At 42.4% G+C, this 27,705-nt stretch overlaps 4 protein-coding genes across 9 annotated transcripts; 3 read left to right on the top strand and 1 right to left on the bottom strand.

Annotated features, from left to right (window-relative positions):
* Positions 1–262: 262 nt before the first annotated feature.
* Positions 263–6,392, top strand: fam133b (family with sequence similarity 133 member B). 2 transcript variants are annotated; one of them, XM_086281299.1, is made up of 11 exons: positions 263–420; positions 1,142–1,239; positions 1,559–1,637; positions 2,206–2,292; positions 2,398–2,430; positions 2,609–2,680; positions 3,913–4,011; positions 4,116–4,154; positions 4,280–4,372; positions 5,819–5,869; positions 6,001–6,392. In XM_086281299.1, exons 1-11 carry the CDS (start codon positions 397–399, stop codon positions 6,094–6,096), a joined length of 771 nt encoding a protein of 256 aa, XP_086137425.1. In that variant the 5' UTR covers positions 263–396; the 3' UTR covers positions 6,097–6,392. The 2 variants fall into 2 exon arrangements, with proteins under 2 accessions (XP_086137425.1, XP_086137424.1); XM_086281298.1 differs by having other exon boundaries at positions 4,113–4,154.
* Positions 6,389–10,912, top strand: LOC147304173 (progranulin-like). 2 transcript variants are annotated; one of them, XM_086281304.1, is made up of 5 exons: positions 6,389–6,834; positions 8,691–8,840; positions 8,969–9,190; positions 10,095–10,232; positions 10,328–10,912. In XM_086281304.1, the coding sequence occupies exons 2-5, from the start codon at positions 8,691–8,693 to the stop codon at positions 10,415–10,417; spliced, it is 600 nt and encodes a 199-aa protein (XP_086137430.1). In that variant the 5' UTR covers positions 6,389–6,834; the 3' UTR covers positions 10,418–10,912. The 2 variants fall into 2 exon arrangements, with proteins under 2 accessions (XP_086137430.1, XP_086137429.1); XM_086281303.1 differs by having other exon boundaries at positions 6,389–8,425; positions 10,328–10,909.
* Positions 10,913–13,234: 2,322 nt separating this feature from the next.
* On the top strand, positions 13,235–15,427 carry LOC147304172 (progranulin-like). The gene is made up of 5 exons (XM_086281306.1): positions 13,235–13,323; positions 13,458–13,535; positions 13,683–13,985; positions 14,119–14,292; positions 15,089–15,427. Exons 2-4 carry the CDS (start codon positions 13,458–13,460, stop codon positions 14,284–14,286), a joined length of 549 nt encoding a protein of 182 aa, XP_086137432.1. The 5' UTR covers positions 13,235–13,323; the 3' UTR covers positions 14,287–14,292; positions 15,089–15,427.
* On the bottom strand, positions 15,157–27,677 carry LOC147304171 (uncharacterized). 4 transcript variants are annotated; one of them, XM_086281290.1, is made up of 5 exons: positions 25,390–27,677; positions 23,982–24,059; positions 17,311–23,733; positions 15,903–15,980; positions 15,158–15,654 (listed from the first exon to the last, which is right to left on the bottom strand). In XM_086281290.1, the coding sequence occupies exon 3, from the start codon at positions 19,558–19,560 to the stop codon at positions 17,959–17,961; it is 1,602 nt and encodes a 533-aa protein (XP_086137416.1). In that variant the 5' UTR covers positions 19,561–23,733; positions 23,982–24,059; positions 25,390–27,677; the 3' UTR covers positions 15,158–15,654; positions 15,903–15,980; positions 17,311–17,958. The 4 variants fall into 3 exon arrangements, with proteins under 4 accessions (XP_086137415.1, XP_086137414.1, XP_086137416.1 ...); XM_086281289.1 differs by having other exon boundaries at positions 15,157–15,982; XM_086281288.1 differs by lacking the exon at positions 25,390–27,677 and having other exon boundaries at positions 15,157–15,654; positions 23,982–24,866.
* Positions 27,678–27,705: the final 28 nt, after the last annotated feature.

The raw sequence follows: 27,705 nt of genomic DNA, 5'->3' as shown, positions 1-27,705 counted from the left end.
GCTGCAAGGCAAGAAGAAAAAAGGAAGACATGCAGAGAGTTGGTGTGACAGAGGAGGATGCTTGCGATAGGGTGAGATGGGGGAAAGAGGATCAGCTATGGTGACCTCTAAACGGAGCGGCCAGAAGAAGAAGTAAAATAAAAGTATTAGTAATAGCATTAATTTCTGGCTTATTTCGCAATGTCGCACAACACTACTTGGATTCTGACACAAAATCCTACTCTTTTCCAGAAGGGGGCAGTAGTGTAGTATTTGCGACGGCAGCCGCCTATTGTGCAGCCGAAGAAGAAGAATCAGTCGAGCTTTTATCAACTCGAAGTGGCTACGTAAATGTTAGCAAGGTGACACAAATGGTTGTTCTTTCTTTTGGATATTGTTCCCCATTGCTGACTCGACATGGGCAAGAGAGACAATCGAGTGGTGAGTGGTGCCGCATAATTTGATTAAAATTATTTGCATATATACCGCGTGACATTTAGTAAACAAGATAAAAATAAACGGGCTAGCGCTGCAGTTAGCATTGGTTAGCTTACGTACGTGTCCACTAGGTATTGTGATGCTAGGCCTGCTGTGTACGGTGGTTAGTTTAGCCGCGCATATACACACTTAGCTTGGAAATGCAACAGTGTAGATTGGTTTCTTTAATCTTTAGGCTTTCAAACAGCTTGATCGACGCAAAGCTAACGTTAGCTTAGTGCATCAGAAGGTAATCCTAAATTTGGGAGTAGTTCAGGTTTTTAGGCGAACTGCCTTGACCGTCGTTGATTGGCAGAAAATACAGCAACTACTTGTTTACTGATTACTACTGTAATTTGTGTACTCCAGTCCCTGTTTTAAATGTTGTTTAAATGCGCTGTGCCTGCTAATGTTAATGTTGGTGTTACTTTTGAGCGTTTTCCAAGTGTCTCCCCCTTTAATGTTAGCCAATGATATTATAGCCTCGGGGAGGCTCCAGGTACACATAAATCTTGCACAGTAGCAGAGTCCTGCTGTAAACCCCATGCCCAGGCTCTGTTTGCCCTGTTTCACAGCTATTTTAGCGATCCAGCATGTAGTACTGGTGAATTGCAATGCATTATGCCATATTTTAAGTGTCCCTCTATTAGAAGGATGGAAATGAATGCTTTTGTCTGTGTTTCAGGCTTACATTAACCCCATTGCTGCTGCACGAGCCAGGGGGCCGGTACAGGGCTCTGGGCCAACCATTCAGGATTATTTAAGCAGACCTCGACCAACATGGTAAGTAAAGGGCAGATTTGCAGCTTAGTGGTGTAAAGTGGTGTCCTCACTTTATCATCACCACAAGAACATTTTTGGTGTACTATTAAAGAGCCAAAGGAGTCAAGGTGCACATATCTGGCAGCACAATCTTTGTTAAGGGGTTATAATAAATTCAAAACTCTAAAGCGTATGAACAGTATTAAGTAAATAAAGCTATTAGTGATTCCTAAATAAGAATACTAACCTCACCTTTAACTAGAATAATTCAGTCTTTCCCAAAAGGTGACACTTTTGGAATTAAATCCGTTTTTAAAAAATTATTTATTGTGTTTATCAGGGAGGAGCTAAAGGAACAGCTGGAGAAGAAGAAAAAGGGCTCTCGAGCCCTGGCTGACTTTGAGGACAAAATGAACGAGGTACGTTTGCATTATATACAGAGTATTTGAACAGGCATGAACTGGGCTGTTAATCAACAGTTTTCCTCTGGAGTTAGCTTACTTTTAATACTCCATGGCGGCCTTACTTGTCTATAAGTTAAAAAGACAAATGAAATCTTAAAGTTATTTAATTTGTGGGTGGCACAGGGGTGCACTTGTTCAAACATCCTGTTCAGCTGGAGCCTTTCTGTGCCTCCTGGTACTCTGGCTTCCTCCCACAGTCCAAAGATGTGTTTGTTTGGTTAGTTGGTTATTATTAATTGGCTGTTTATGTACAAGTGTGAGAATGTTTGATACAATGGACTCGGAGCACATATTTTACCTTCTTAGGGGAAATCTGTGTTTGCAATGGAAACATGCCCGTACTGTGAGAGCTTGAGAGGTTTTTTTTATTTATTTTATTGTGTACAGCATCTGAAGCGTCATCACTGTTTCTCACTGTAGCCACATTGTAATTCATATTAGATGAAAATATTGCACCTTATTGAAACAGTTACCGGATAAACACCACATACTATTTTGGTAACATTGTTTCTTGCTTTTTAAGAGATGGAGGAAAGAACTCGCCAAAAACAGAGAGAAAATGTTAGGCGGAAGTGAAAAGGACAAGGAGGAGAAGAAAGACAAAAAAGAGGTATGATATGAATCCTGTATCAGATTCATGAAGTATTATTTTTATTTCTCACCTTTACTCACTTTTTGTTTCTCTGTGCTTCGTTTGCTTGGCATTTGTGTTTAGAAAAAGAAGAAGGAGAAGAAGAAATCCAGCAGGGTGAGGAGAGACCTCCAGTATTTTGATTAACAGCTGTGCCGTGTTACTGATACATACACACAGAGTGCATGTTTTCTAAACTCGTCTCTTATTCAAGCCTGTAAATGCAGTTTGTTTTTTCAAACAATCGAATAACCTCATATCTAATGAACCCTGCTTCCACTGTGTTTTGGTCAAGCATTCTTCATCTTCCTCCTCCTCATCGAGTTCTGATTCCTCCAGCAGCTCCTCCTCAGAGTCAGATGACGAGGTAAGGTCCTTTTACGATTCATTTTACATCTCATGTAGGGCTGCACGATTTTGCATAAAATGAGAATCACGATTTATTTATTTTTGCTTAGATCACGATTCTCTCACGATTTTCTTTTCCAATATAAATATTTATTGCACTTATTAACTGCACATCAACTTCGTAACAGTTGAGACTGAACATAAAAACAACAAATGTCTCACATTTTGTCGTTGCTGCAAAATGTTGTACTGCTTGTAATTCCGCCTCCACCGTTGCTCGACACTGTGTGTATAGAGCAGGTAGTGCAACATTTGAAAAGTAGTTACGTGACGGCACTGTGTAGCGTTTGTCTAGGGTGTTGATCATTTTCCTAAATCCCTTGTTTTGCTCAGTGTTGATGGGAGCCATATATTTAGCCAGGTGATAAGTAATAGCCTCCGTAATTTCTTTGTGCCTGCGGGAGTTCGACGGGTATAGGGAAGCGCTGTATAAGCTTCCTGTTATTGTTGTTTGGGGTGGTTGACCGGGACGGATTTTCTCCTGTCACTTTCTTGGCCTTTGCAGCTTCATCATCTCTCACATGCTCTCCGTTGTTTTTTCCCTGCCAGCTGGCTTCTGTATCACGTGGTATAAGGCTCCGCCCTTGTCATTTGTTGAGCAGGAAGAGTAAGCGCTTGTTTTCATGCAGATTGTGTCCCGGATCAAAATGCGGTACAATTGTCATCTTTTTTTTTTTCCTTCTTCCTTTTTTAAAATTTTTTTTTTATTTTTTAAACCGTTGTCATTTGGAAATGAGATCGCACATAAGTATGAATTGAGATCGCGATTTTCTAATGATTAATTGTGCAGCCCTAATCTCATGTGCTTTATTTGAACCTAATCTAGTGTAACACAATACAGCTGCACAGCATGTAGCATTAAACGGGTTTGGGTTGGGACATTTCTGGAGTCTGCTGGATGACAGTTTACTATCAAAACTAACTCGCGATGCAAGTTTTTTGGCTTGAGCAGTCAACCCGTGTGCCACAAGGCTGTTGACTTCATATGCTGTATGTCTTTTCCCTGCCTTCTCTCACCTTAATAGAAAGGTAAAAAGCCCCCAAAAGTAAAAAAAAAAAAAAAAAAACAAGAAAAAAACTGTACATTATAGAGAGATCAGATTTATAAAGACTTTAATGGATCTTAGAAGGATTCCTGCTTTACTTCACATACAGTAAAACCCTGATTGCAGTTTTTGTTTGCACGTGCAGGATGAAAAGAAGACTGTAAAGAAGAAGCGGAAGAGAAAGAAGTCGTCATCCAGAAGAGCATCGGACAGCTCAGAGGATGAGTCAGATGCTGAAAGCAAGGTTTTTCTTTCTAATGCTGCATGTAGTTGTAGTCGATTCATTGCAGTTTTATAGAAATGGACTGTGGTGGTAATTTTTTGTCCTTTTTTTCTTTTTCCAAGAAGAAAAGGAAAAGAATAAAGGAAGAAGGTGACAGAGATAAGGTAATTTACTTTTATTCCGTTATTCACTTATCTGTCATTTTGATGGTGACACTTGATTTAAAATGCATTCCTCTGGCTTTTTTCCTCCCGAAACAACTTAAATAAATAAATCTTGTGTCCATCAGGATGAAAAGAGCCGTAGAGGAAAGAGGAAGGCTGAGAGAAGTTATAAAGGCTCATCATCAGAGTCGTCTGCTGACTCTGATGATGATGAGGCAGTAAGTATTATTTCTGTCTCTATCACACATTTCTGCAGTCATTATTTTTTTATTGCTAATGTATCCATCGCCTCACTTAACAAATAGACTTGAAGTAGTTGAGCGTTACTCTTTGTTCATCCTTTGTTCCTCTTTTGCTTATTTGGTCCTCTCGGCTTTTAAATGTAATAGCTCCTCACTGTAATTGCTCCCCTGATAATTTTTTTTTTTTTTGGTCAGAGCTGAGTCGATCTTATTCTCAGGTCAGATATTTATGGCAGTCTGTCTTCACTGCTGTTTGCACACGAACGGATTGTTTGTGCAGACCAAGGCTTTTTATAGCTGATTAAAACTGAACTTAAAATTAGATCAGAAAAAATGTTTTGGTAAAATAAAATCAGAAAACTAGATGTCTTAGGGGAAAAATTGAAACTAACAGAAATAATCTTATAAAAATAAAAAGCTAATTGGCAAATACAAACCTGTAGTGGCTCTGGTCCAGATGTCACCTGAGTTTTTCAGAGGGCTTCTGTTGTAATCACAAAGGGGTCGGTTACTCATTAGTGATCCTCCTGTTTTGCACATAAAAGAAGCCTCCAACCAAAATACTTGAATAAATCACATGTTTGTTTCTGTCTGCTGACTTTTTGAGCACTATTTATTTAGATGTTATTTTCTTATTTAAGCATTCACCCTGAGATGCACATGTAGACATCGGATAGAAATACGAACCACTTTGATTTATGTCTTGAATTGTTACCTTTTCATTCTGATAGTTATCTGGACAAAGCCTTAGTTACTTTAATCATTCAAGCAGTCAAACTGAACCATTTTTCATGTTATTCAATGGAGCCTTTTACATTTCAGCCCTGTCAGATTGAGGCCGTTCGCTGGTGTCCCTCTTTAAACCTCGTACTTGGATACAGTAGCGATACAGAACAAAAGTCAAATCGGTTTCATTTTTCCTAAAATGTTTATGCAACCAGATGTTCAAGCTCTCGTGTCTCTTTACTGTAGGGGGAAGTCAATCTTTGTGTCAAGTTTCTTTATCCGATTAAATGGTGTTCTTAGCCAAGCCAGCTTCATTTATAAAGCACTTTTAAAAATAGCAACTGCTGAACATAGGAGTAAAACAGCCTTAAGAATTTAAATAAGTAAATAAATATATTCAAATTACAAAACACAAGATGCAATAAATAAAATAAATAAATAAATCATAATCTCAAACTGGGTCACATGCCCATCTTTAACTAACCAGTGATCTGTACTGCATGTATTGTATTTAATAATTCAGAAGAGGGATAAAGGAGTCATGAAGACTTATGTTTGACAACTTCTTTAATCCTGGATTGACCACACAGCTGTTACAGCTGTTGCAAAATTTCCACTATTGTGAAATATTAGGGGAATTGTTTTTCCTTTCTTTTTTTAAATTCTTCGTCACCTTTCAACTTTCTACTCCTGCAGGTTGAAGCCAAGAAAAAAAAGAGAAGCAGCGAGGAAAAGGAGAAATTCACAGTGAGACATTTTACTTCATTTCCTATTTCAAGACAGTCCGCAAACAAGATTTTGTGGGCGGAGCAGTAGATCTTTGTACATCGTTCAAAAGACGAATCAGTCGCTAAAATGCAGAAGTTTTTTTTTTCCAGGATAAATCCAAGAAGAAGAGGAAAAGGAAGCACAAAAAACATGGCAGAAAAAAGAAAAAGAAGACGGCGTCTCAGTCGGACTCGGACCTCGACTGAAAACACGTCTTCCATTTTTCTGACAGCTCAAAAGTAGAGTCATGTTTGCCTTTGACTACCAAAAACTACTCGCATCCAATTTTTGGGGATTTCCACCTATACAGGGGAAGCAGCAGGCCTAAATGCTCGGCTTCTATGTGTGAAGTGAAAATTGGGAAGAAAGTGCTGGTCCCTCTAAGTGGAAACAAATAGTGCATATCTTTTTTGTTTTGTTTTACCACCATGATTTTTCTGCATTATTGGTCTGAAGTTCACTCAAAGACAGGACTGAACTCCCCCCCCCCCCCCCCCCCCCCCCCCCCAAAATCTCTTTCTGGAGATTTGAGTGTGCCTGGCACTCCCCACTTCAGAACGCTAGCCCTCTAGGAGTTAGCCTCTGTGCTTCATACCTGACATCTTTCATTGCTACACGAGGCTGTTGATGCTAGTGCCTGCGTGATGCATGTAGACGTGATGACCAGATGTCTCGCCAGCTTCATATTGAAGTTGGCCATTGTTGTAAGAAATGAGCTGCACAGTCATACAGTAATACAAGGGATAATTGTTTTTGTTAGATGAGTTGTTACACTGCAGTGTAGTTGTACAAACAATGGAGTTCAATAATAAAGTATTGTTTTAACCTTTGCTGCTGTTATGTAGTTACAACACTGAGGCCAGAAAGTGTTGTTTGCAGGTCTCCAGGTTGCTGGACCCAGTTCTCCATTCTGTTTCTGAAACCGGAAAAAGAAACACAAATATGTAAGCCTCACTAAGACTTTAAATGCCTGTTACTGAACCATGAGTCTGACTTTGTGTTTGAATCTGTCATACCTCGAAATGAATGAGATGCCTCACCGATGAAACCACAGGAGCCGAAAGTGTGACACCATTGTGGAAAGTGTTATGAGCTTCATTTTTCCATATTTTGTCTCTAAGGAGCCAGACTCGTATTTTTTCAAGTGGTCTCAAGCAACAGTTCTGCAGGCTTTCTGAAAGGCTTTCACTCACTTTCAGCCCAGTGCTTCTACCTGACATTTTTAGAGGATTTTTTTTTGTTTGTTAAGCCACTTAACTCTGACCTGTGAATGATTCAAGCATAAAAACAGCACCTTACAACCTGAGGGATGAACCTATTTGTGTCTACACACAACTTGGCAAAGAACCAGTTTTAAATTGTATCTAGGCTTATCTATTATGAAAAATGGCAAAGATAACACTGACAGAAATAAAATTCTTTTTTTTATACCAACAAAGTGGTTCCACAGGAGATGAACACCATCTGAAAGTCATATCCTTAAGAAAGGGGGGGAAAAGACCTAGGAGGTGCATCGGGCCCTTCAGCTTCAGTGAACAGCAGGTAGATCATCAGAAATGGTCTCAGAGGGACGGTGGCTGTTAAAAGGCCATTCCTAAGTAAAGGAAACAAGGAGAAAAGGCTGGGGAATGTCAAGTTACACAAGAACAGGACAGAAAATCAGTGGCAACAGGTCTTATGAACTTTGAAAATTTAGCTTCAAATTGCCATCTATAAATGCAGGAGAGTGATCGCTGGAGGCTCTGTCACGGTTGGGGCCATTTTAGCAAGTGGCTGAGATATATTGTCAAAATTGATGGCATTATGAAAACAAAGTTCTTTCAGAGTTTGGACCACCATGCAAATACCATCTGGTTGGCAACAGCTTCATTTTTTATCATGACAATGATCCCAAATGCGCTGCCAGTGCAGTAAAAGCATACCTGGATAGAAAAATGCAGAGTAGAACACGTTTAGCCATGGATTGGCATGCAGTAATTTCCCTAACGTATAAAAGTGGGAACTGAGAATTAATGTGGGGGTGGGGGTGGGGGTATTGGTTTCCTTTGAGCAAAGATGTGCTGGCATTTCGTAGTTTAGGTGATTTCAATAATAATAAAAAAAATAAAGCTTTCACCAACTGTGAGCGTAAAGGCCAAATAAAAGTTTGAGAACATTTACCCACTCATCACAGTGACAGCACTGTGTCTCAGTGAGACTTCACAGGCAGGTCTTGTGATCAAAACAGTGTGAGGTATGAAAGGTTAATGTGTGCTCATAAAGCCTTGTTTAATCTTTAAGTTTCCCAGTAAACAATGCATTTCCCTTTAAAAATAGAAGCTTTATCTGTGGGCGTGAGCTACAGTAGTTCCAGAAACCTTAAAAACTGCTATATGACTGTCACAGGACAGAAGTGCTGTGATGTGAAGTCAAGCTCTCAGCTGCTCCTCAGTGGGCGGGTCTTACCTGCACTATAAAAAGCCATGCAAGTTTCAGTGCGAAGTGGAAGTGCGAAATATATGACAGGAAACTGTTGAATCTCTTCCCTATCTGAAGGTTTGTGACTCAAAGATTTGATTTTAAAATCTTTTATGGGCAATTTATTGGTTTAATATCCTCTTTTGTAAGTTTAATTTGAGAGCAAGAAGTTTTCAAAGAAGCGAACGTGAAACTGTAGGTACAGGAGTACATATGATCAAAAAGTCTGACTTGTAAGCTGCGAAGAAATATGCACTTTATCTACTTTTTAATATCACCTTGATGTCAGTTGAAAAGAATTAAAGGGAAAAGGAAAAAGTCACTGTGATGCTCTTCCCTCCAGATGTCGAGGCTCACTCTGTGGTTGTCAGTCGGGGTGTTTGTGTGGGGATTTGCTTCTTGCTCTATCACGTGTCCTGATGGGAGTACTTGCTCAGACATCTCTACCTGCTGCAAGACTGAGTATGGATATGGCTGCTGTCAGTATCCAAAAGTAAGTCTATATTCACACAAATATAACTTTCCATTAGTGTTGTTGCTTTGTTTTGTTTTTTTATTTATTGTTTTGCTTGTTGTTGGTTTTGGAAGTCAGATTGGAAATAAGTCTTATTCACTCTGCAGGCAGTGTGCTGCGCAGACATGGCCCACTGCTGTCCGTCAGGGTATCGCTGTAACCTGGTGACACAGCTGTGTGAGAAACTGGACCAGCCGTGGCTGAGCATTCCCATGGTGAAGAAGGACGCTGCACAGAAACTCACATACCCTTTCCTCTATAAGCCAGCGCTGCCTTCAGTACCTGCCTTTGTCATCCCTATGTCAGAGGACAAAGAGAGCATGAACGAGGTAGGACACACTGCGCTTACAACATTTAAAGGCTGCCTGTCGCTTTAACTCCTCACTTTGTTGAAAAGAAGCGATGTTACACAAAGAATCAAGGAGTTAATAAATAAAGCAATAACGCGGGATCACATGAGTTCACCAGTCACATGAATGTGATGACAGCTGTGGGTTTGCTCACTTATATTGCAAGACTGCTGTAATCATTTTATATGTGACAAGAAAAGAAGTGCACGTGCATCAGCTGTTTCTCACCACGATGAGAGCATACCTGGACAGCTGCTGATTTTTGCAACTTTGCATCCTTTAGCTCTGTGTAGTTTTCCTCGTGGGTTTCAGAAATACTGCTGCTCCTTAGATGGCCAAGTAAAGTAAAAAAAAATCCTGGTTTAACTTGATTAATTAAATACAAAAAGAAACCAGTTTTTTTAAGGACTTTTAGATAAAATCACACACACGCTCACATACACACAGAAAAAGTTCAGTTCCTTGGAGTTGTTAGTCTGCTTGCACACTCTGTTTATCGGTTCCTCTTGTCAGAGGAGGACAACAGTGGCACAGTCTTGGACGTGGATATTACTTTGATTTTTATTGCTTAAAAGGACAAGATTGCAATGGTAAGGTGCAAAGTGCATACAGGACAGAAACAACTGCATCGTGCTGCTGAAGCAACTTTGCAAGCACCTGCAAACATTTGACCCACAGCATGCAGTCAGTTTTCGCAAATGTAATGTCTTTGATATGCTACGATGTATAATAAATTTGTATCAATTCCCATCCCTACATACAAAGTGTACATTGAGTGACAGCTCAGATAGACTTTATCCCCCATTTAAGAGAATTGATGAATGGACTCATTTTTGGATAAGAGGAACAGGCTAATAGTTAGCTTGTCCTTCCCGTTTTGCAGATACCAGAACCAGCTCTAACACACGTCGGCTCCCCTGAGGCTCAAGTCATTCGTTGTGATTCCCTACATTACTGCCAGGGGGGGATGTCTTGCTGCCAGGCATCCTCAGGCCAGTGGAACTGCTGTCCCTACCCACTGGTAAGGATTGTACATAAATCCCAGAAATGCCATCACCTCTTGCTGGAATAAGGTTGGTGTTTTGTTCTAACACAAACACTTTTGACTGATTTCAGGGCCAGTGTTGTGCAGATGGTCTGCACTGCTGTGAGTATGGATACACCTGCGAGGCCTCCTCCTTGAAATGCAGAAATTCTTACTCTTGAGATTTCTCGGGGCTGCACAAATAATGTTGAATATATATATATATTTTTTCTTTTTTTAATTTTTAAAATTTTTTAAACTATTTTACTTCAAGATTTGTCAAGATTTTGCTGAAAATTGTTAGACACACTGCCTCATCTGAGATAGAAGCCGATCAGCTTCACAAGAAGACAGCAAGTGGGTAATTGATGTTATATCCACGTAAGATTACTTTAAGTATCTGTTGGCTGTTTTGTGTTTAAATTGATACTTCTGCGTCACTGGACAGTCACCATTTAACTTCTGTTTTTTTTTCTTCTCACCATTTAACTTCACAAATTAGCTTCACAAGATTTCCTGCAACCATTTATTTCCACTGCGGTCATGTTGAAAATGTCTAATGTCTGGATTCTTTTCATAAACTGAAAAATCAAAGGCTTTTCTGCTGTTTTCAAGTCAAATTTTTGTATTGAAAGTTTAAAACATGAGAACATTTCCAAATAAAAATGATAGAAATGTGAGTTTTCATGCCGCAAAATGTTGGTGTGTTGGTGTGACCGGTTGCAAGGTCACACTGCCACATAAAGAAGTGGACGACTGGAAGGTGAAAGCTTTTTTTAAAAAAAAGTATTTATTTTTGTGTGTTTTATTCTTTCTTTTACTTTGTTTGTCTCCTATCTGACCAACTGGATATAGCAGCAGACATGCTGAGTTTGCTGCAAATCAGGCACCATAGCCGGGTTTCTGCAGGTGGCAGCAGATTTAGAATTATGGAGAAATCAAGAAGAAGCTGATGGTGCAACACCGTTAGATGAGGAAAGACAGTAACACAATAATGTTGGAGGAGGAATGGTAAAGTTATGGTAAAAAAAAAAAAAAGGGAAGTGAAACAAAGACAGGCTCCATTTTACAGCCAACACTCAAACACATGTCAAAAGGAAGAAGTGTGGCAATAACCAGTAAAGACTGGGTCTATATGGAGAGAAAGGTCTTACAAAGTGTAAACTAAGATTTCCAGTGTGCAGTGATTTGTGTGCATTTTTTTTGTGTGAGAGAGTCATAGATTTTTATTATGAGCTTGGATCAAAATATAAAGACATTAAAACAGTGCTTGGCTGTAGACACAGTTTTAATATAAGTTAAACTTAGTTAAGTTAAATGAAGTAGGGTTGGTTTGCTCTTAAAATAATGACATTTGTGTATATATTGCTTACACAAGATTAATAAAACATTAACACCATAATTGGCTTTCTTTTCCTTCAGAAACACACCAAACAATATCATATTTAAGGTAAATGGGGTAATTTGAATCCCACTCGATTGAAGCCAGGCATGAAAATCCAACCAAATGATTTGCATAAAATTGCACAAAAAAATAGATGGTCCAAATCCAGTGCACACACATTTACAAAGCAATTAGAGTTTAGCTTCAGAAATCTGAGGATTTTCTCTTCCAAAAACTTTCTGTACATGTAAATGTCTCACATTCATCTGGCTGCCTTACAAAACCTTAAATATGTGCGCACGGATCGCCACATCTGGTTATGAGAATTTCAGACTGCCAGCTTTGCACAGATCCACAAACGTAGGCTGCCTTCATGTCCCAGTGTAAAACCGGGACATCTGAGCTTCCTCTTCCTCCTCCTTTTAATGTATGTTTTTAAAGTAGGCATTTCGTTTATCTTAAAAAAAAAACAGAATAAGACACCTCTCCAACAGAAAACATAGATTTAACAACTAAAGGCATTACACAGTAGGGATACAAATAACATCCAGTAAGGGAATATATGGTTTAAATAAACTGCTACGACTTAGTGAATTATTCAGGATTAGTCATTAGCTAACATTAGTGTTAGCCTGCTATTACCAGAGAATGGTAAGATTAGCATCAACGTCTTATTCCACATTACATGGATTATATCTATATTTAAAATATACAGAGATTAGTTGGCATACACTCACTCCAGAGGGTGACAGAGTGATGCACAACCACGGTGATCCCTCTATCTGCAGATGTGCACTGACTTTTGAAAGCAAAACAAACAAACAAAAAAAGTGAGGAAGTGAGAGTGATTTTACCTGTTTTAGACATTTGTACGTTTTTTCAAGGAGTAAACTATCTGATTCGTGAAGCTGAACTTGAAAAATTGTGCATAAATACCGCACCAGTCTCGTAACACTTTCGAGGCACGTTTCTCTCTATAGGTCTGTGTGTACTCAGTTATGTGTTGGCAGTAGTTTGCGAGCACCTGAACAGAAACTGTGGATCAGGATTTAATGAAATGCAACAACTTATAACACAAAGAGAAGCCTCATGAAAGGAGAACTGAAGCACAAGTTACAATGTTTTGTATCGTGGTCGTGAGCGAGGGTTAGTATAGTTCGCTAGAACTGGAAGTAACTAAAAGTAGCTAACAAAAACTATATTTTGTTTATATATGTGTGTGTGTGTGTGTGTGTGGAGAGAGCGGATGAGAAACATCTTACACTTTGCTAATATGGGCACATTTTTTAACACGTGAAACAATTAATATTGTAAGTGAGAGTGCAGTTAGAACAAGATAACTTGCAGAAGGGCTACTTCTTACTTTTATTTTGTTATTATTTTACAAGCAATTTTAATTGAGTGCGAGGTGTCTTTGAGTGTTTTGAAAGTCTAAAAATAAACTCTTCTTATTATTTATTTTTTACTTTTATACTTTAAGTACATTTACAAGTGTATACTTTTTCACTTTTACTTGCATAAATAAGTTGAATAAGTACTTCAGTGTCTCAGTCACAGGACACAGGGGTGTCACGTGAAGTGAAACTTTCATTTTTGTGCAGTGGGAGTGTCTGACCTCTAATATAAAGAGCAGTGTTTGATACCACAGAAGGGAAATAGTGAAAGGCATCACAGGAAGCTGTTGAATTTCTTCACTATCTAAAGGTAAAGGTTACAAAAAAGTTTACTTCTTCTACGGTGAATTATGCTTTTGTGTTAGTGTTACATTAAAGTTACAAAGTCTGACCTTGATACTCCAAAGAGACAAAATCTACAGTCATTTTGCTACTGTCTTCCAGATGTTGACGATCACTCTGTGTTTGTCATTCGGTGTGTTTCTGTGGGGATTTGCTTCATGCTCTATCGCATGTCCTGATGTGAGTACTTCCCCAAACAACGCCACCTGCTGCAAGGCTAAAATCAGCTTTGGCTGCTGTCCTCATGCACATAAAAGTCAGAAACTTTCCACCAGTGCAGTAACTTGATTGTTGGTTGTTAAAAGTTCTGCTGGTCTTACTTTGCAGGCCATGTGCTGCGCCGACCTGCTCCACTGCTGCCCTTCAGGATATCGCTGTAACCTGGTTACCATGAATTGTGAGAAATTAGACCAGCCGTGGCTGACCATACCCATGGTGAAGAAGGAGGCTGCGGAGAAACCAAACACCCCTGAACTGCCTGGAACTCCACTCCAGGAGCTTAAAGAGAGCCACGTCCCAGATCAAATAAAGAAATCAATGGTCCACTGTGACAGTTACACCTACTGTCCTGATGGCACTACTTGCTGCAGACACCCACAAGGAGGCTGGTTCTGTTGTCCCTACTCTCCTGTGAGTCAGCCTAAATATTCTTGTGCAATAAGACACATGATTGTAATAAAATTCCTTTTAGCTTCCACTGCCATGAAACAAGTTTGCAGCTATAATAATTATTCTTTTGAGAGACTAAAAGTGTTTCTTGCAGGGCAAATGTTGTCTGGATGGCTACCACTGCTGTCCAATTGGATTTGACTGTGACCGAACCTACCAGCACTGTGTGAGGGAAAAACTCACATATCCTTTCCTCCGCAAGCCAGCACTACCTTCAGGACCTGCGTCCTTCATCCCATCTTCAGAGGAAGACGACAATTAGAAGAAGGTAGGAAACGCCACACTCTAACCACCTTCACATGTGGAGAACATCCTGGGATAATTTCACTCACTGTTCAGATCAAATTTCAAGGCTACATTTTAGACTTTCTTTGTTTACTGGTGTTATATCAAATGATGGCGTGCACATCTGATCACCAACCAGGATTGAACAACAGCTAAATATACTGATAGTTGTGGGTTTGATCATTTATGTTGACAGACTACTGTGACATGATGAACCTGCTCTAACCAGCTGTTTCTTGTCCTGATGAGGTCATAGAGTATTATTACCAAATTTGGATCTTTCAGCTCTGCGTAGTATTTCTGCATCGTTTTGCAGCCTTGAAAGATTCCTATAAATCCAAAGTATGCTGGCTTCCCAAAACACACAGCAGACAAGCTAATTCAGCTACTAGCCTGCAAGCATAGTGAAGCATGTAGCAGCCCAAGGACCAGAAATCACAGCTTGTTTCTGTGGCCCCTTAGTGGCCAAATAGAAAACTTAGGGCACAGGTGTCGAACTCCTGGCCTTGAGGGCCAGAGTCCTGTAGGTTTTAGATGTGTCCTTGATCCAACACAGCTGTTTTAAATGGCTAAATTACCTCCACAACATGTCTCGAAGTTCTCCAGATGCCTGGTAATGAACTAATCATTTGATTCAGGTGTGTTGACCCAGGGTGAGATCTAAAACCTGGAGGACACCGGCCCTCGAGGCCTGGAGTTCGACACCCCTGACTTAGGGAGAAACTTAGTGAGATGACTATAATATGTTGTTCTAACACAAAGACTTGCACTAATTTCAGGCCCACTGGAGAAAGAGTCACCAGTCATCTCCACAGACCAGCTAAGCAAACTTTTCACTGAGGTCATCATGTGTTGAAAATGCCTAATCCCTATTGTAGAAATAGGGAAATCATTAATGATTTCAAGCTAATCTCAAATCATCTTATCGATTGTTTTTTAAATAATGAAAATGTGTTTTTCATCTATTCCATTCTCCTATACTGCCTATGTGACTGAGTGTCAGTGAATATAGACCAGTATGATGTTACGATGGTGAGGTGAAAATGTTTTGATTTGTTTTATGATTTTTTCCCATTCCTTTGTATACTTTTGTCCAGCTTCACCAATAAAAAAATCATAGCGTCTTCTTCCCAGCTGTGTCATGCAGTCATTTATTTATCATCTTTTCACGTCACAGTTTGAGTGCCCATGAACACCTCAGCCTGCCCAATACCAGCCCAGCATAATGCATTTGTGCCGTTACGGGTGCATGTCTGATGCAAGGGCATGAACACCTTTCTCATATCACCACTCTGAAGACCGATGGGCGTTGTCAACAGGTTTACTGACATTCAAAAGGGTAAAACTAAAAACAAGACAAAAAATACAGTCAAGACATACATAAGCGTAGCATAACATACATTTATACACCGCAGTACTAATACACAGCATACGTCTAATTATATAAACTTTTAAACAACTACTGAGGCCATCTCAGACGACCTCCGACATCGCGGATAGCTAGCTTAGCACCGAGATTAGCTTTACGGTCAAATACTGCGCTAGCGGCAACATAATGTACAAAAACAAGTTGTAATTTAACTAAGTACATACCGGCGATACAACCGTAAACCAAAGATGTAGACAGTAAATTTTCCGACAGGACACCATAAGCCGTGTGCCGATATGTCTCTCTTTTGTCGTGTCCAAATTCATGGGCTGCATTCTCCTGAGGCCGCATTTGTAGACCGATTACGTCACAGCGACGCGCCGAAGGCTGTCCAAATTCGTAGACCCCTCCGAATGCAGCCGACAAATGCGTGCTCCTTTTTCCGAATTTGAAGGATGGGTCGGGTGTGTCCTTCGTGGCCCACCATATCCCAGAATTCATAGCGCGGCCCAGCCAAGCTCCAGTTTCCGGCTAATGGCGGCTGCTACTAAGTTTTAAAAATTACTCTTATTAATCTTTCTGGGTCACGAAATAAACTTTTAACATATTTTCAGGCGAGAAAGTAGCTGTGTAAACATCAAATATCTGCTCGGTTTATCAAGATATCGCATCTTTGCTAAAGTGCTTCGATGTTTTCGGAGACGTCTGCTACCCACCAGCTCGATAGCTAGCCGGGAGCTCGAGGGTTACTGATGCGGCCGAGAATGGCACAACTCCCGGCACATCATTTTCAGATCACCGCGGACTTTCGCTGCTCGGGTTAAACGTTGTCAGCCGGTGATCAGCTGTGATCAGCTGATCACGGGGCCGGGGTTAAAAGAGAGACGCCACCCACCTGTTCGCCGCTCAGACATCATTCTCTTCGTGTCAGGAGCTCCGAAACTCTGCCGACGTCAGTCTCCGCCTGATTCAGCAACCGTGAGTGATTATCCCTTCAATCCTTTTTCTCTTCCCGGCTCCGCTCGCTCTCTGTCGGTAACGACCGTTCCGAAGCCACGCATCGTGCACTGATCGTTACTAGAATAACTGCGTGCCTGCTCCAAACCCACCGCTAGCCTTCGCCGCGCTTGGGTCTAGCCAGCACGCCACACGGGCACGCCGAATTACTGTGTGTAACCCGCCCGGCCGTGACAAACGTAATATATAAGTCACTTAGACAACCTAAAAATGTTATTGTTGGGCTTTTTTCAGTGTTTTGTTTGTTCGTGAGTAAATCGGTTTGGCTGAGATTAAAGTTATTAGATTAGATAAAATAAAACTTTATTAATCCCCCGGGTGGGTTCCTCCTTGGTTTTTACACAGCTGACTAAACGTCAAACAGAAAACTGATTAAACAGAAGTGTGAGATGGCCGAGAGTTTACTCCAGTGTCCTGTTATATTTTAGACAGCAAGGAGCAGACGGCTGAGTTTATTAAACTCCACCGAGACAGCGGTGACGCTAATCAGAAGGCTAGACCGTCCAATTTCACGGCCGTTTACTTCCGGCCTACCCGATCTTCTGAGGACCCGGCCCACGTAGACCGCGAAGGCCGGGTCCTCAGGAGAATGCAGCCCATGAATTTGGACACGACCTTTCTTTCGCTCGCTTCCTTTCCTTGAGCTGACTTCCTGTTCAATAAAGTTGTTTCAAAACAAACCATTTCTACGGTGCATTACTTGAAACGACCACAGAGGGCGCTAAAAACACATAACTAACAACGTACTGGGAATAATATTTTAGTGATACAGAACACTCCCCGCCTGGCGTGAATAAACGCCACGATTAAACGTTGAAGAAAACAACACGTTAAGAAGGCACCAAGGGTACGATCTCTGAGATAGGTCTGGTCAACACCTTTGTACCATCTGATTTAACTACCTTAATTTCCACGGTACGTATTTTACCATCTTTACTTGGGAACACCTTAGTTATGAGACCAAGAGGCCACTCATTTCTTGGCACTCGACTGTCTTTGAGTACCACAACATTTCCTAAGCTCACATTAGGCTGGCTAGACTGCCATTTGCGGCGTGGCTGTAGGGTAGGGAGAAACTCTTTCCTCCATTTGTCCCAGAAGATGTTCGACAGGTGCTGAACCTGGCGCCACTGATGTTTGTAGAGGTCTGATGCTGTGAATTTTTCAGCTGGAGCCTGAAGGGGTGCTACCTTTTGAGTCAGGAGAACAGCTGGAGTCAAGATAAAGGGGTCACTTGGGTCTGATGAAACCGAGACGAGGGGTCTACAGTTTATGATAGCAGCCACCTCTTTTATTCTGGTTGACGCTTCCTCTTGTACGTCGTGAAGACACAAACCACGGACCAAACACATCTAAGCCCACATTCGTGAACGGGGGATCCGTTGTGAGACGGTCTGGAGGGAGGTTTGACATTTTCTGTGTGCTCAAAGGAGCACGAAGTCTTTTGCAGGTAACACAATGATAGATGATTGTGCTCACTTTTCTTTTACCGCCCACTATCCACCATCCTGCGGAGCGAACGGCTCCTTCTGTGAAAAGGCGACCTTGATGCTGGGTCTGCTCGTGGTAGTGCTTTATGAGAAGCGCTGCAACATGGTGGTGGCCAGGAACTATGAGAGGGTTTTTCTCACCTTGGCTAATGTTTGAGTCTCTGATGCGACCACCTACTCTAAGGAGTCCTTCTTTGTCCAGATAGGGGTCTAAGGTTTTGAGATGACTGGTTTTGGGTAGTTTTCCATGTTTTTGCACACACTTGATTTCTTCAGCATACACGTCCTGCTGTACTGCTCGAATGACAAGGTTCTGAGCTTGCTTTAACTCATCCACAGTAAGTCCCGTTTCACAGTAATGCCAGCCATTACAGTGATTGGCTTTGCCTGGTGGTGATTTGAAGTTGTGGATGACATGTATTAGTCTAGAAAGAGCACGTGTGAGGGATTTCCAGGTAGAAAACTTGGTGAATCTGTCTGAGCCCAGTTCTTTAGTTGAGGCTGTTGTTTTGAGTGCGGTTACCTGAGGTCTTACATCTGCGTCCATGTTGGGTTCTACAAGGTCATAGGAGTCATTTGGAGAATTCTGAATCTGATGTAAAAGGTCAGGGCCGGTGAGCCAGTTACTAAGCGGCAGCTGGAATGCAGGAACAGAACGAGTGGCGTGATCTGCAGGGTTCTGACTGCTAGCTACATAGTGCCACTGGCATGGCTGAGAAGATCTGCGGATTCTAGTCACACGATTACTGACATAGACATAAAATCTTCTAGACTTGTTGTAGATGTAACCTAGGACTACTTTACTGTCTGTGTAGAAAGTAGTGTGATCTAGTTTACAGTCAAGTTCATCTGAGATAAGATCTGCGAGCTCAACCGCTAAAACGGCAGCACTAAGCTCTAATCTTGGAATAGTCTGATCTGGGCGTGGTGCTAGCTTAGCCTTACCCATTACAAAGCCTACTTGACTGTGTCCTTCTGCATCTGTCACTTTTAAATAGGCCACTGCAGCTATGGCTTTGGTAGATGCGTCTGAAAAAACACACAACTCTTTTTTCACGGCTGTTGAAGGGGAAATGTCTGTGTATGCTCTGGGAATGGTCATGTTAGGCAAGTCTTTGAGTGAGTCTTTCCACTGTGTCCAAGACTCTTCCATTTCGGGAGGGAGTGGAGCATCCCAGTCCCCATTTTCAGCTGTAAGTTCGCGTAGAATCGACTTCCCCTGTATGGTGACTGGTGCTACAAAACCCAGCGGATCATAGAGACTGTTTATTGTTGATAGAACACCTCGTCTGGTAAAGGGTTTTGACTCATCAGATACTTCAAAGGTGAAGCGGTCTTTACTTAGGTCCCAGAGGAGACCTAGGCTACGCTGCATGGGCACCGAATCACTTTCGAAGTCCAGGTTTTTTAGATTTTTGGCATGATCTTAGTAAGTAAGTAAGTAAGTAAGTAAGTAAGTAAAATTTATTTATATAGCACATTTCACAGATAAAAATCACAAAGTGCTTTACAGTAAGATCAGACATACAAGTAAAAATTAATTAAATTAATTAAAAGCCCGTTTGTATAAAAATGTCTTCAGCTGCTTTTTAAAGGAGTCAGTAGAGTCTAGACAGCGTAAAGACAACGGCAGAGAGTTCCACAGCCTAGGTGCCAGTGCCTGAAAAGCTCGATCCCCACGTGTTTTAAATCTAGTACGTGGGACCACCAGTAGCCTCTGACCTGAAGACCTAAGTGCTCGGGATGAAGCATGAGGTTTCAACAGGTCAGAGATATACTGGGGAGCTTCACCATGCAGAGCTCTAAAAGTTACAACTAAAATTTTAAAATGAACCCTAAAATTTACAGGCAACCAATGAAGAGAAGCCAGAACTGGAGTAATGTGTGACCTCTTGTTTGTACCAGTTAAAAGTCTTGCCGCTGCATTCTGTACAGACTGAAGGCGATCCAGAGCTGATTTGTTAAGACACGTAAAAAGACCGTTACAATAATCCAATCTTGAGTCGGGAATGCCTCTAGTACTTCCTTCCTGTTTGCTGCTATTTTATGCAGTCTTAAGTTTGAGTTTGCAAGTGCGTCTCGGGTTCTTTGGAGTAGAGATATGGCTTTTTTAACAGTAGGTAGAGATTTGAGTCCGTCATCAACGTAGAAGTCACGCATGACAAACTGCTTCACATCTGCATCGCAGTCCGGTTCAACGCGTTGGACAGACTGGTGCAGGCCATATATGGCTACTGCTGGCGATGGGCTGTTCCCAAAGACGTGGACCGTCATTCTGTACTCCACAACTTCTTTGGAAATGTCGTTGTCACGGAACCACAAGAAGCGTAAGTAGTTCCTGTCTTGCTCTCGCACGTTGAAACAGTAAAACATCTGTTCGATGTCTGCTGTGAAGGCAACGGCTTCTTTTCTGAAGCGTATTAGGACCCCAAGCAATGAGTTATTAAAATCTGGTCCTGTTAACAGAACGTCATTCAGGGATACGCCTTCATACTTGGCGCTGCTGTCGAAGACGACCCTGATCTGCGTGGGTTTACGGGGATGGTAGACACCGAATAATGGCAGATACCAACATTCCTCATCCTCTTTTAGTGTAGGGGCGATCTCTGCATGTTTGTTTTGGAATATTTTGTCCATGAAGGTGATGAAATGTTCCTTCATCTCTTTCTTCTTTTCAAAGGTGCGAAGAAGAGACATTAGGCGATTCAGGGCCTGTGGTCTGTTGTTAGGGAGCTTTCGGCGTGGATTTTTAAATGGTAAAGGAGCTGTCCAACTGTTATCTGTGTCTTTTGTTAGTCCTTCCTCCATTATTTTTAAGAAGGCATTGTCCTGGATGGAAGGTGAGATGTAGTTGTCATTTCTGGTTTGTTTGAACACATTACATCCTAAATGATCAGGTTCACAAGCACTGTCTGCCAGCTGGGAGCTGAAGTTGAGTGGAACTTGTATCCCACAATGTTTCTCTTTTATGTTGAAAACATTAGGACATGGCTCGAATGCTGTGGGACGTCCCCTTTCAGTTGCATTTGTGAACAGAGTCCTTACTGCAGGAGTTCTGTGGACGTCACCTAAACACACGTTTCCTACTATGACCCATCCTAGGTCCAATTTTTGAGCATAGGGTGCGTTGTTAGGGCCACTTATCTGTTTGCGGACTTTGTGAGCTCTAATGACATCCCGTCCAAGAAGCATTAGTATGGGGGCGTTAGAGTCCAAGGCAGGAATGAGGTGAGCCACTGACTTTAGATGGCTGTGGTGTCTAGCTGCACTGGGTGTGGGGATCTCGTCTCTGTCATTTGGGATATTTTTGCACTCAATTAGGCTAGGCAGTGAGATGTGGACTGAACCATCTAAAGCTGCCACTACATAACCTGTAGCTCTTCTACCCATTGTCTCTTTGGTACCTGCACGTCTTAAGCGAGTAAGGGGAACTAGGGCCGCAGTCATTAAACAACTCGAAGAACTCCGGACGTACTAGTGATCTGTTACTTTGTTCATCATGGATGGCATAAAGCCTTACTGCTTGATGTGGGTGGCCTGCTGGGTAGACATTCACGAGACAGATTTTAGAACATGAAGTGCCTGCTTCATTCACACCACAAACCTGAGTGCATTTAGAAGTGATCTCCTCTGATTCAGTGGTGTCAGGCTCCCCGCCATGCTCTGCTGCTGGTTCGGTTTCTTTTAGCCAGGGAGCTGGTCCTGGGTGGAGAGCCGTGCAGTGCTTCTCATCGTTGCACTCGGAACACTGTACCTTGGCTTTACAGTTCTTTGCTATGTGTGAAGATGAAGCACAGCACCTGAAGCAAAAGTCATTTTCTTTTAAGAACGTTTTCCTATCTAACAGTGTTTTCATGCGAAATGCTCTGCACACTGCGAGAGGATGGGCTTTCTTGTGAATTGGACAAATCTTTTCACCATGTACAGTTTTGTTTGGGAACCTCTGTGTGTCTGAACTAGTGCGAGAGATGACATCAGTTTTGTGCACAGAAATCTCTTTTTGTCTGTTTGCCCTCCAAGATAGTTTGTCTGGTCTGGGTGCATCAGGTGATGGTGTGAGGTTAAAGCTGGGGTCGTTTCTAGCATCAGCTTCTTGTGCAACAAAGTCTACTAGAACACTAAATGGTGGGAAGGAGACACATTTTGTGCATTTGTAGTTGGCTCCTACCGTAATCCACCTTTCTTGCAGGTAGAAGGGAAGTTTTTGGATGATTGGATTTACTCCTCTTGCTGTATCTAGGAACGCGAGACCAGGGAGGTCTCCTTCAGCTTTAGCGCACTGCACTTCCATGAGCAGGTCACTAAATTTTCTCAGTTTTGCAAAGTCTTTGGATGAGATTTTTGGGAATGCATCAATTCTTTTAAACAGTGCATCCTCGATCACTTCAGCTGAGCCATAACATTGTTCAAGTCTGTCCCATATCATGTTGAGGCCATTGACTGGGTTGTTGATGTGTATGGCTCTGAGTTGTTCTGCATGTTCAGCCGATTCCTTGCCAAGCCATTTTAACATCAAGTCCATTTCTTCACTTGCCGTTAGATCTAACCCGCTTATAGCATTTTCAAATGAGTGTTTCCAAGCTCTGAAGTTTTGGGGCTTGTCATTAAACTGGAGCAGCCCTGTTGCCACTATTTCACGACGAGCAAAGTATCTGATGAAGTCACTCACATTTGATTCTCTAGGCTCTTTGTATAAAGGCCTAGCATCATGGAAGCTAGATGCTGACACCTGATTTGACCAATTGGTACTGTAATTTTTATTAGCATGGGGAGAAGGGGAAATGACTGGAGTTTTTTGGCAACAGTCAGGATCATCTGTTAGACCAATTGGAATTTTTTGTGGGTCATTTTCCTTTTTAGGGCTTGGTGGCTGATCACAGGTGAGCTCTGATTTACTTTGTGTTACATTTTCATTTTGTGATTGTTGAAGAGCAGCATCATTTTCTTTTCTCACAAATGTAGATTGGCCAATGACATACTGTTTAGTTCGTTCTGCTGTTACTGAGGGACAGATGTTGCTGCGCGTTTCTGTCTGTGTGGCAGCAGCTGCTTCTAATGACTCTGCTTCAGCAATGGCTGAAGCTACATCTTTTTCATGCTGTAAATATTCGATGGATACCTCGACTTTAGCTTTTGCTACTTCTATTTGTGCTTTTTCTACCTTCAAATCCATTTCTTTAGCTGCGAAGCTGAGCCGTGCCTTGGCTGCCTCAGCTTTTGCTCTGGCTTTGGCTGCTGCAGAACCTGTAGAGGAGGCACACGAAGCTTCGGACCGGGTCTTGAGGGATGACGCCTTGCTGGACATGTTGGAGTTGATTAGACGACTGCTGGCTCACTGCTGTATGCCGTGTTGCTCCCAGGCGTAGTAGTGGTCAGCTTCACTCTAGTGTGCGATGACTGCGTTATCTTTGTTCGTGCGGATGTCGCCGTTTTACTGTGCCGTTACGGGTGCATGTCTGATGCAAGGGCGTGAACACCTTTCTCATATCACCACTCTGAAGACCGATGGGCGTTGTCAACAGGTTTACTGACATTCAAAAGGGTAAAACTAAAAACAAGACAAAAAATACAGTCAAGACATACATAAGCGTAGCATAACATACATTTATACACCGCAGTACTAATACACAGCATACGTCTAATTATATAAACTTTTAAACAACTACTGAGGCCATCTCAGACGACCTCCGACATCGCGGATAGCTAGCTTAGCACCGAGATTAGCTTTACGGTCAAATACTGCGCTAGCGGCAACATAATGTACAAAAACAAGTTGTAATTTAACTAAGTACATACCGGCGATACAACCGTAAACCAAAGATGTAGACAGTAAATTTTCCGACAGGACACCATAAGCCGTGTGCCGATATGTCTCTCTTTTGTCGTGTCCAAATTCATGGGCTGCATTCTCCTGAGGCCGCATTTGTAGACCGATTACGTCACAGCGACGCGCCGAAGGCTGTCCAAATTCGTAGACCCCTCCGAATGCAGCCGACAAATGCGTGCTCCTTTTTCCGAATTTGAAGGATGGGTCGGGTGTGTCCTTCGTGGCCCACCATATCCCAGAATTCATAGCGCGGCCCAGCCAAGCTCCAGTTTCCGGCTAATGGCGGCTGCTACTAAGTTTTAAAAATTACTCTTATTAATCTTTCTGGGTCACGAAATAAACTTTTAACATATTTTCAGGCGAGAAAGTAGCTGTGTAAACATCAAATATCTGCTCGGTTTATCAAGATATCGCATCTTTGCTAAAGTGCTTCGATGTTTTCGGAGACGTCTGCTACCCACCAGCTCGATAGCTAGCCGGGAGCTCGAGGGTTACTGATGCGGCCGAGAATGGCACAACTCCCGGCACATCATTTTCAGATCACCGCGGACTTTCGCTGCTCGGGTTAAACGTTGTCAGCCGGTGATCAGCTGTGATCAGCTGATCACGGGGCCGGGGTTAAAAGAGAGACGCCACCCACCTGTTCGCCGCTCAGACATCATTCTCTTCGTGTCAGGAGCTCCGAAACTCTGCCGACGTCAGTCTCCGCCTGATTCAGCAACCGTGAGTGATTATCCCTTCAATCCTTTTTCTCTTCCCGGCTCCGCTCGCTCTCTGTCGGTAACGACCGTTCCGAAGCCACGCATCGTGCACTGATCGTTACTAGAATAACTGCGTGCCTGCTCCAAACCCACCGCTAGCCTTCGCCGCGCTTGGGTCTAGCCAGCACGCCACACGGGCACGCCGAATTACTGTGTGTAACCCGCCCGGCCGTGACAAACGTAATATATAAGTCACTTAGACAACCTAAAAATGTTATTGTTGGGCTTTTTTCAGTGTTTTGTTTGTTCGTGAGTAAATCGGTTTGGCTGAGATTAAAGTTATTAGATTAGATAAAATAAAACTTTATTAATCCCCCGGGTGGGTTCCTCCTTGGTTTTTACACAGCTGACTAAACGTCAAACAGAAAACTGATTAAACAGAAGTGTGAGATGGCCGAGAGTTTACTCCAGTGTCCTGTTATATTTTAGACAGCAAGGAGCAGACGGCTGAGTTTATTAAACTCCACCGAGACAGCGGTGACGCTAATCAGAAGGCTAGACCGTCCAATTTCACGGCCGTTTACTTCCGGCCTACCCGATCTTCTGAGGACCCGGCCCACGTAGACCGCGAAGGCCGGGTCCTCAGGAGAATGCAGCCCATGAATTTGGACACGACCTTTCTTTCGCTCGCTTCCTTTCCTTGAGCTGACTTCCTGTTCAATAAAGTTGTTTCAAAACAAACCATTTCTACGGTGCATTACTTGAAACGACCACAGAGGGCGCTAAAAACACATAACTAACAACGTACTGGGAATAATATTTTAGTGATACAGAACACTCCCCGCCTGGCGTGAATAAACGCCACGATTAAACGTTGAAGAAAACAACACGTTAAGAAGGCACCAAGGGTACGATCTCTGAGATAGGTCTGGTCAACACCTTTGTACCATCTGATTTAACTACCTTAATTTCCACGGTACGTATTTTACCATCTTTACTTGGGAACACCTTAGTTATGAGACCAAGAGGCCACTCATTTCTTGGCACTCGACTGTCTTTGAGTACCACAACATTTCCTAAGCTCACATTAGGCTGGCTAGACTGCCATTTGCGGCGTGGCTGTAGGGTAGGGAGAAACTCTTTCCTCCATTTGTCCCAGAAGATGTTCGACAGGTGCTGAACCTGGCGCCACTGATGTTTGTAGAGGTCTGATGCTGTGAATTTTTCAGCTGGAGCCTGAAGGGGTGCTACCTTTTGAGTCAGGAGAACAGCTGGAGTCAAGATAAAGGGGTCACTTGGGTCTGATGAAACCGAGACGAGGGGTCTACAGTTTATGATAGCAGCCACCTCTTTTATTCTGGTTGACGCTTCCTCTTGTACGTCGTGAAGACACAAACCACGGACCAAACACATCTAAGCCCACATTCGTGAACGGGGGATCCGTTGTGAGACGGTCTGGAGGGAGGTTTGACATTTTCTGTGTGCTCAAAGGAGCACGAAGTCTTTTGCAGGTAACACAATGATAGATGATTGTGCTCACTTTTCTTTTACCGCCCACTATCCACCATCCTGCGGAGCGAACGGCTCCTTCTGTGAAAAGGCGACCTTGATGCTGGGTCTGCTCGTGGTAGTGCTTTATGAGAAGCGCTGCAACATGGTGGTGGCCAGGAACTATGAGAGGGTTTTTCTCACCTTGGCTAATGTTTGAGTCTCTGATGCGACCACCTACTCTAAGGAGTCCTTCTTTGTCCAGATAGGGGTCTAAGGTTTTGAGATGACTGGTTTTGGGTAGTTTTCCATGTTTTTGCACACACTTGATTTCTTCAGCATACACGTCCTGCTGTACTGCTCGAATGACAAGGTTCTGAGCTTGCTTTAACTCATCCACAGTAAGTCCCGTTTCACAGTAATGCCAGCCATTACAGTGATTGGCTTTGCCTGGTGGTGATTTGAAGTTGTGGATGACATGTATTAGTCTAGAAAGAGCACGTGTGAGGGATTTCCAGGTAGAAAACTTGGTGAATCTGTCTGAGCCCAGTTCTTTAGTTGAGGCTGTTGTTTTGAGTGCGGTTACCTGAGGTCTTACATCTGCGTCCATGTTGGGTTCTACAAGGTCATAGGAGTCATTTGGAGAATTCTGAATCTGATGTAAAAGGTCAGGGCCGGTGAGCCAGTTACTAAGCGGCAGCTGGAATGCAGGAACAGAACGAGTGGCGTGATCTGCAGGGTTCTGACTGCTAGCTACATAGTGCCACTGGCATGGCTGAGAAGATCTGCGGATTCTAGTCACACGATTACTGACATAGACATAAAATCTTCTAGACTTGTTGTAGATGTAACCTAGGACTACTTTACTGTCTGTGTAGAAAGTAGTGTGATCTAGTTTACAGTCAAGTTCATCTGAGATAAGATCTGCGAGCTCAACCGCTAAAACGGCAGCACTAAGCTCTAATCTTGGAATAGTCTGATCTGGGCGTGGTGCTAGCTTAGCCTTACCCATTACAAAGCCTACTTGACTGTGTCCTTCTGCATCTGTCACTTTTAAATAGGCCACTGCAGCTATGGCTTTGGTAGATGCGTCTGAAAAAACACACAACTCTTTTTTCACGGCTGTTGAAGGGGAAATGTCTGTGTATGCTCTGGGAATGGTCATGTTAGGCAAGTCTTTGAGTGAGTCTTTCCACTGTGTCCAAGACTCTTCCATTTCGGGAGGGAGTGGAGCATCCCAGTCCCCATTTTCAGCTGTAAGTTCGCGTAGAATCGACTTCCCCTGTATGGTGACTGGTGCTACAAAACCCAGCGGATCATAGAGACTGTTTATTGTTGATAGAACACCTCGTCTGGTAAAGGGTTTTGACTCATCAGATACTTCAAAGGTGAAGCGGTCTTTACTTAGGTCCCAGAGGAGACCTAGGCTACGCTGCATGGGCACCGAATCACTTTCGAAGTCCAGGTTTTTTAGATTTTTGGCATGATCTTAGTAAGTAAGTAA

The sequence above is a fragment of the Aulonocara sp. 'chitande type north' Nkhata Bay genome, linkage group LG22 (genome assembly GCF_057382095.1).
Source record: "Aulonocara sp. 'chitande type north' Nkhata Bay isolate Kocher_YH1m ecotype deep benthic linkage group LG22, A_spYH_male_GT1.1, whole genome shotgun sequence".
In the NCBI taxonomy this organism is placed as follows: domain Eukaryota; kingdom Metazoa; phylum Chordata; class Actinopteri; order Cichliformes; family Cichlidae; genus Aulonocara; species Aulonocara sp. 'chitande type north' Nkhata Bay.
This window is presented reverse-complemented; position numbering and strand designations above follow the sequence as displayed.

Bases quoted from the DNA above. Each gene is read 5' to 3' on its own strand.
- fam133b (XM_086281298.1), top strand. From the start codon at position 397: ATGGGCAAGAGAGACAATCGAGTG. The intron at 2,293-2,397 runs GTATGATATGAA...ATTTGTGTTTAG, and splicing joins AGAAGAAAGACAAAAAAGAG to AAAAAGAAGAAGGAGAAGAA. The intron at 4,373-5,818 runs GTAAGTATTATT...CTACTCCTGCAG, and splicing joins ACTCTGATGATGATGAGGCA to GTTGAAGCCAAGAAAAAAAA.
- LOC147304173 (XM_086281304.1), top strand. From the start codon at position 8,691: ATGTCGAGGCTCACTCTGTGGTTGTCAGTCGGGGTGTTTGTGTGGGGA. The intron at 8,841-8,968 runs GTAAGTCTATAT...TTCACTCTGCAG, and splicing joins GCTGCTGTCAGTATCCAAAA to GCAGTGTGCTGCGCAGACAT. The intron at 10,233-10,327 runs GTAAGGATTGTA...GACTGATTTCAG, and splicing joins ACTGCTGTCCCTACCCACTG to GGCCAGTGTTGTGCAGATGG.
- LOC147304172 (XM_086281306.1), top strand. From the start codon at position 13,458: ATGTTGACGATCACTCTGTGTTTGTCATTCGGTGTGTTTCTGTGGGGA. The intron at 13,536-13,682 runs GTGAGTACTTCC...CTTACTTTGCAG, and splicing joins GCTCTATCGCATGTCCTGAT to GCCATGTGCTGCGCCGACCT. The intron at 13,986-14,118 runs GTGAGTCAGCCT...TGTTTCTTGCAG, and splicing joins TCTGTTGTCCCTACTCTCCT to GGCAAATGTTGTCTGGATGG.
- LOC147304171 (XM_086281289.1), bottom strand. From the start codon at position 23,490: ATGTCCAGCAAGGCGTCATCCCTCAAGACCCGGTCCGAAGCTTCGTGT.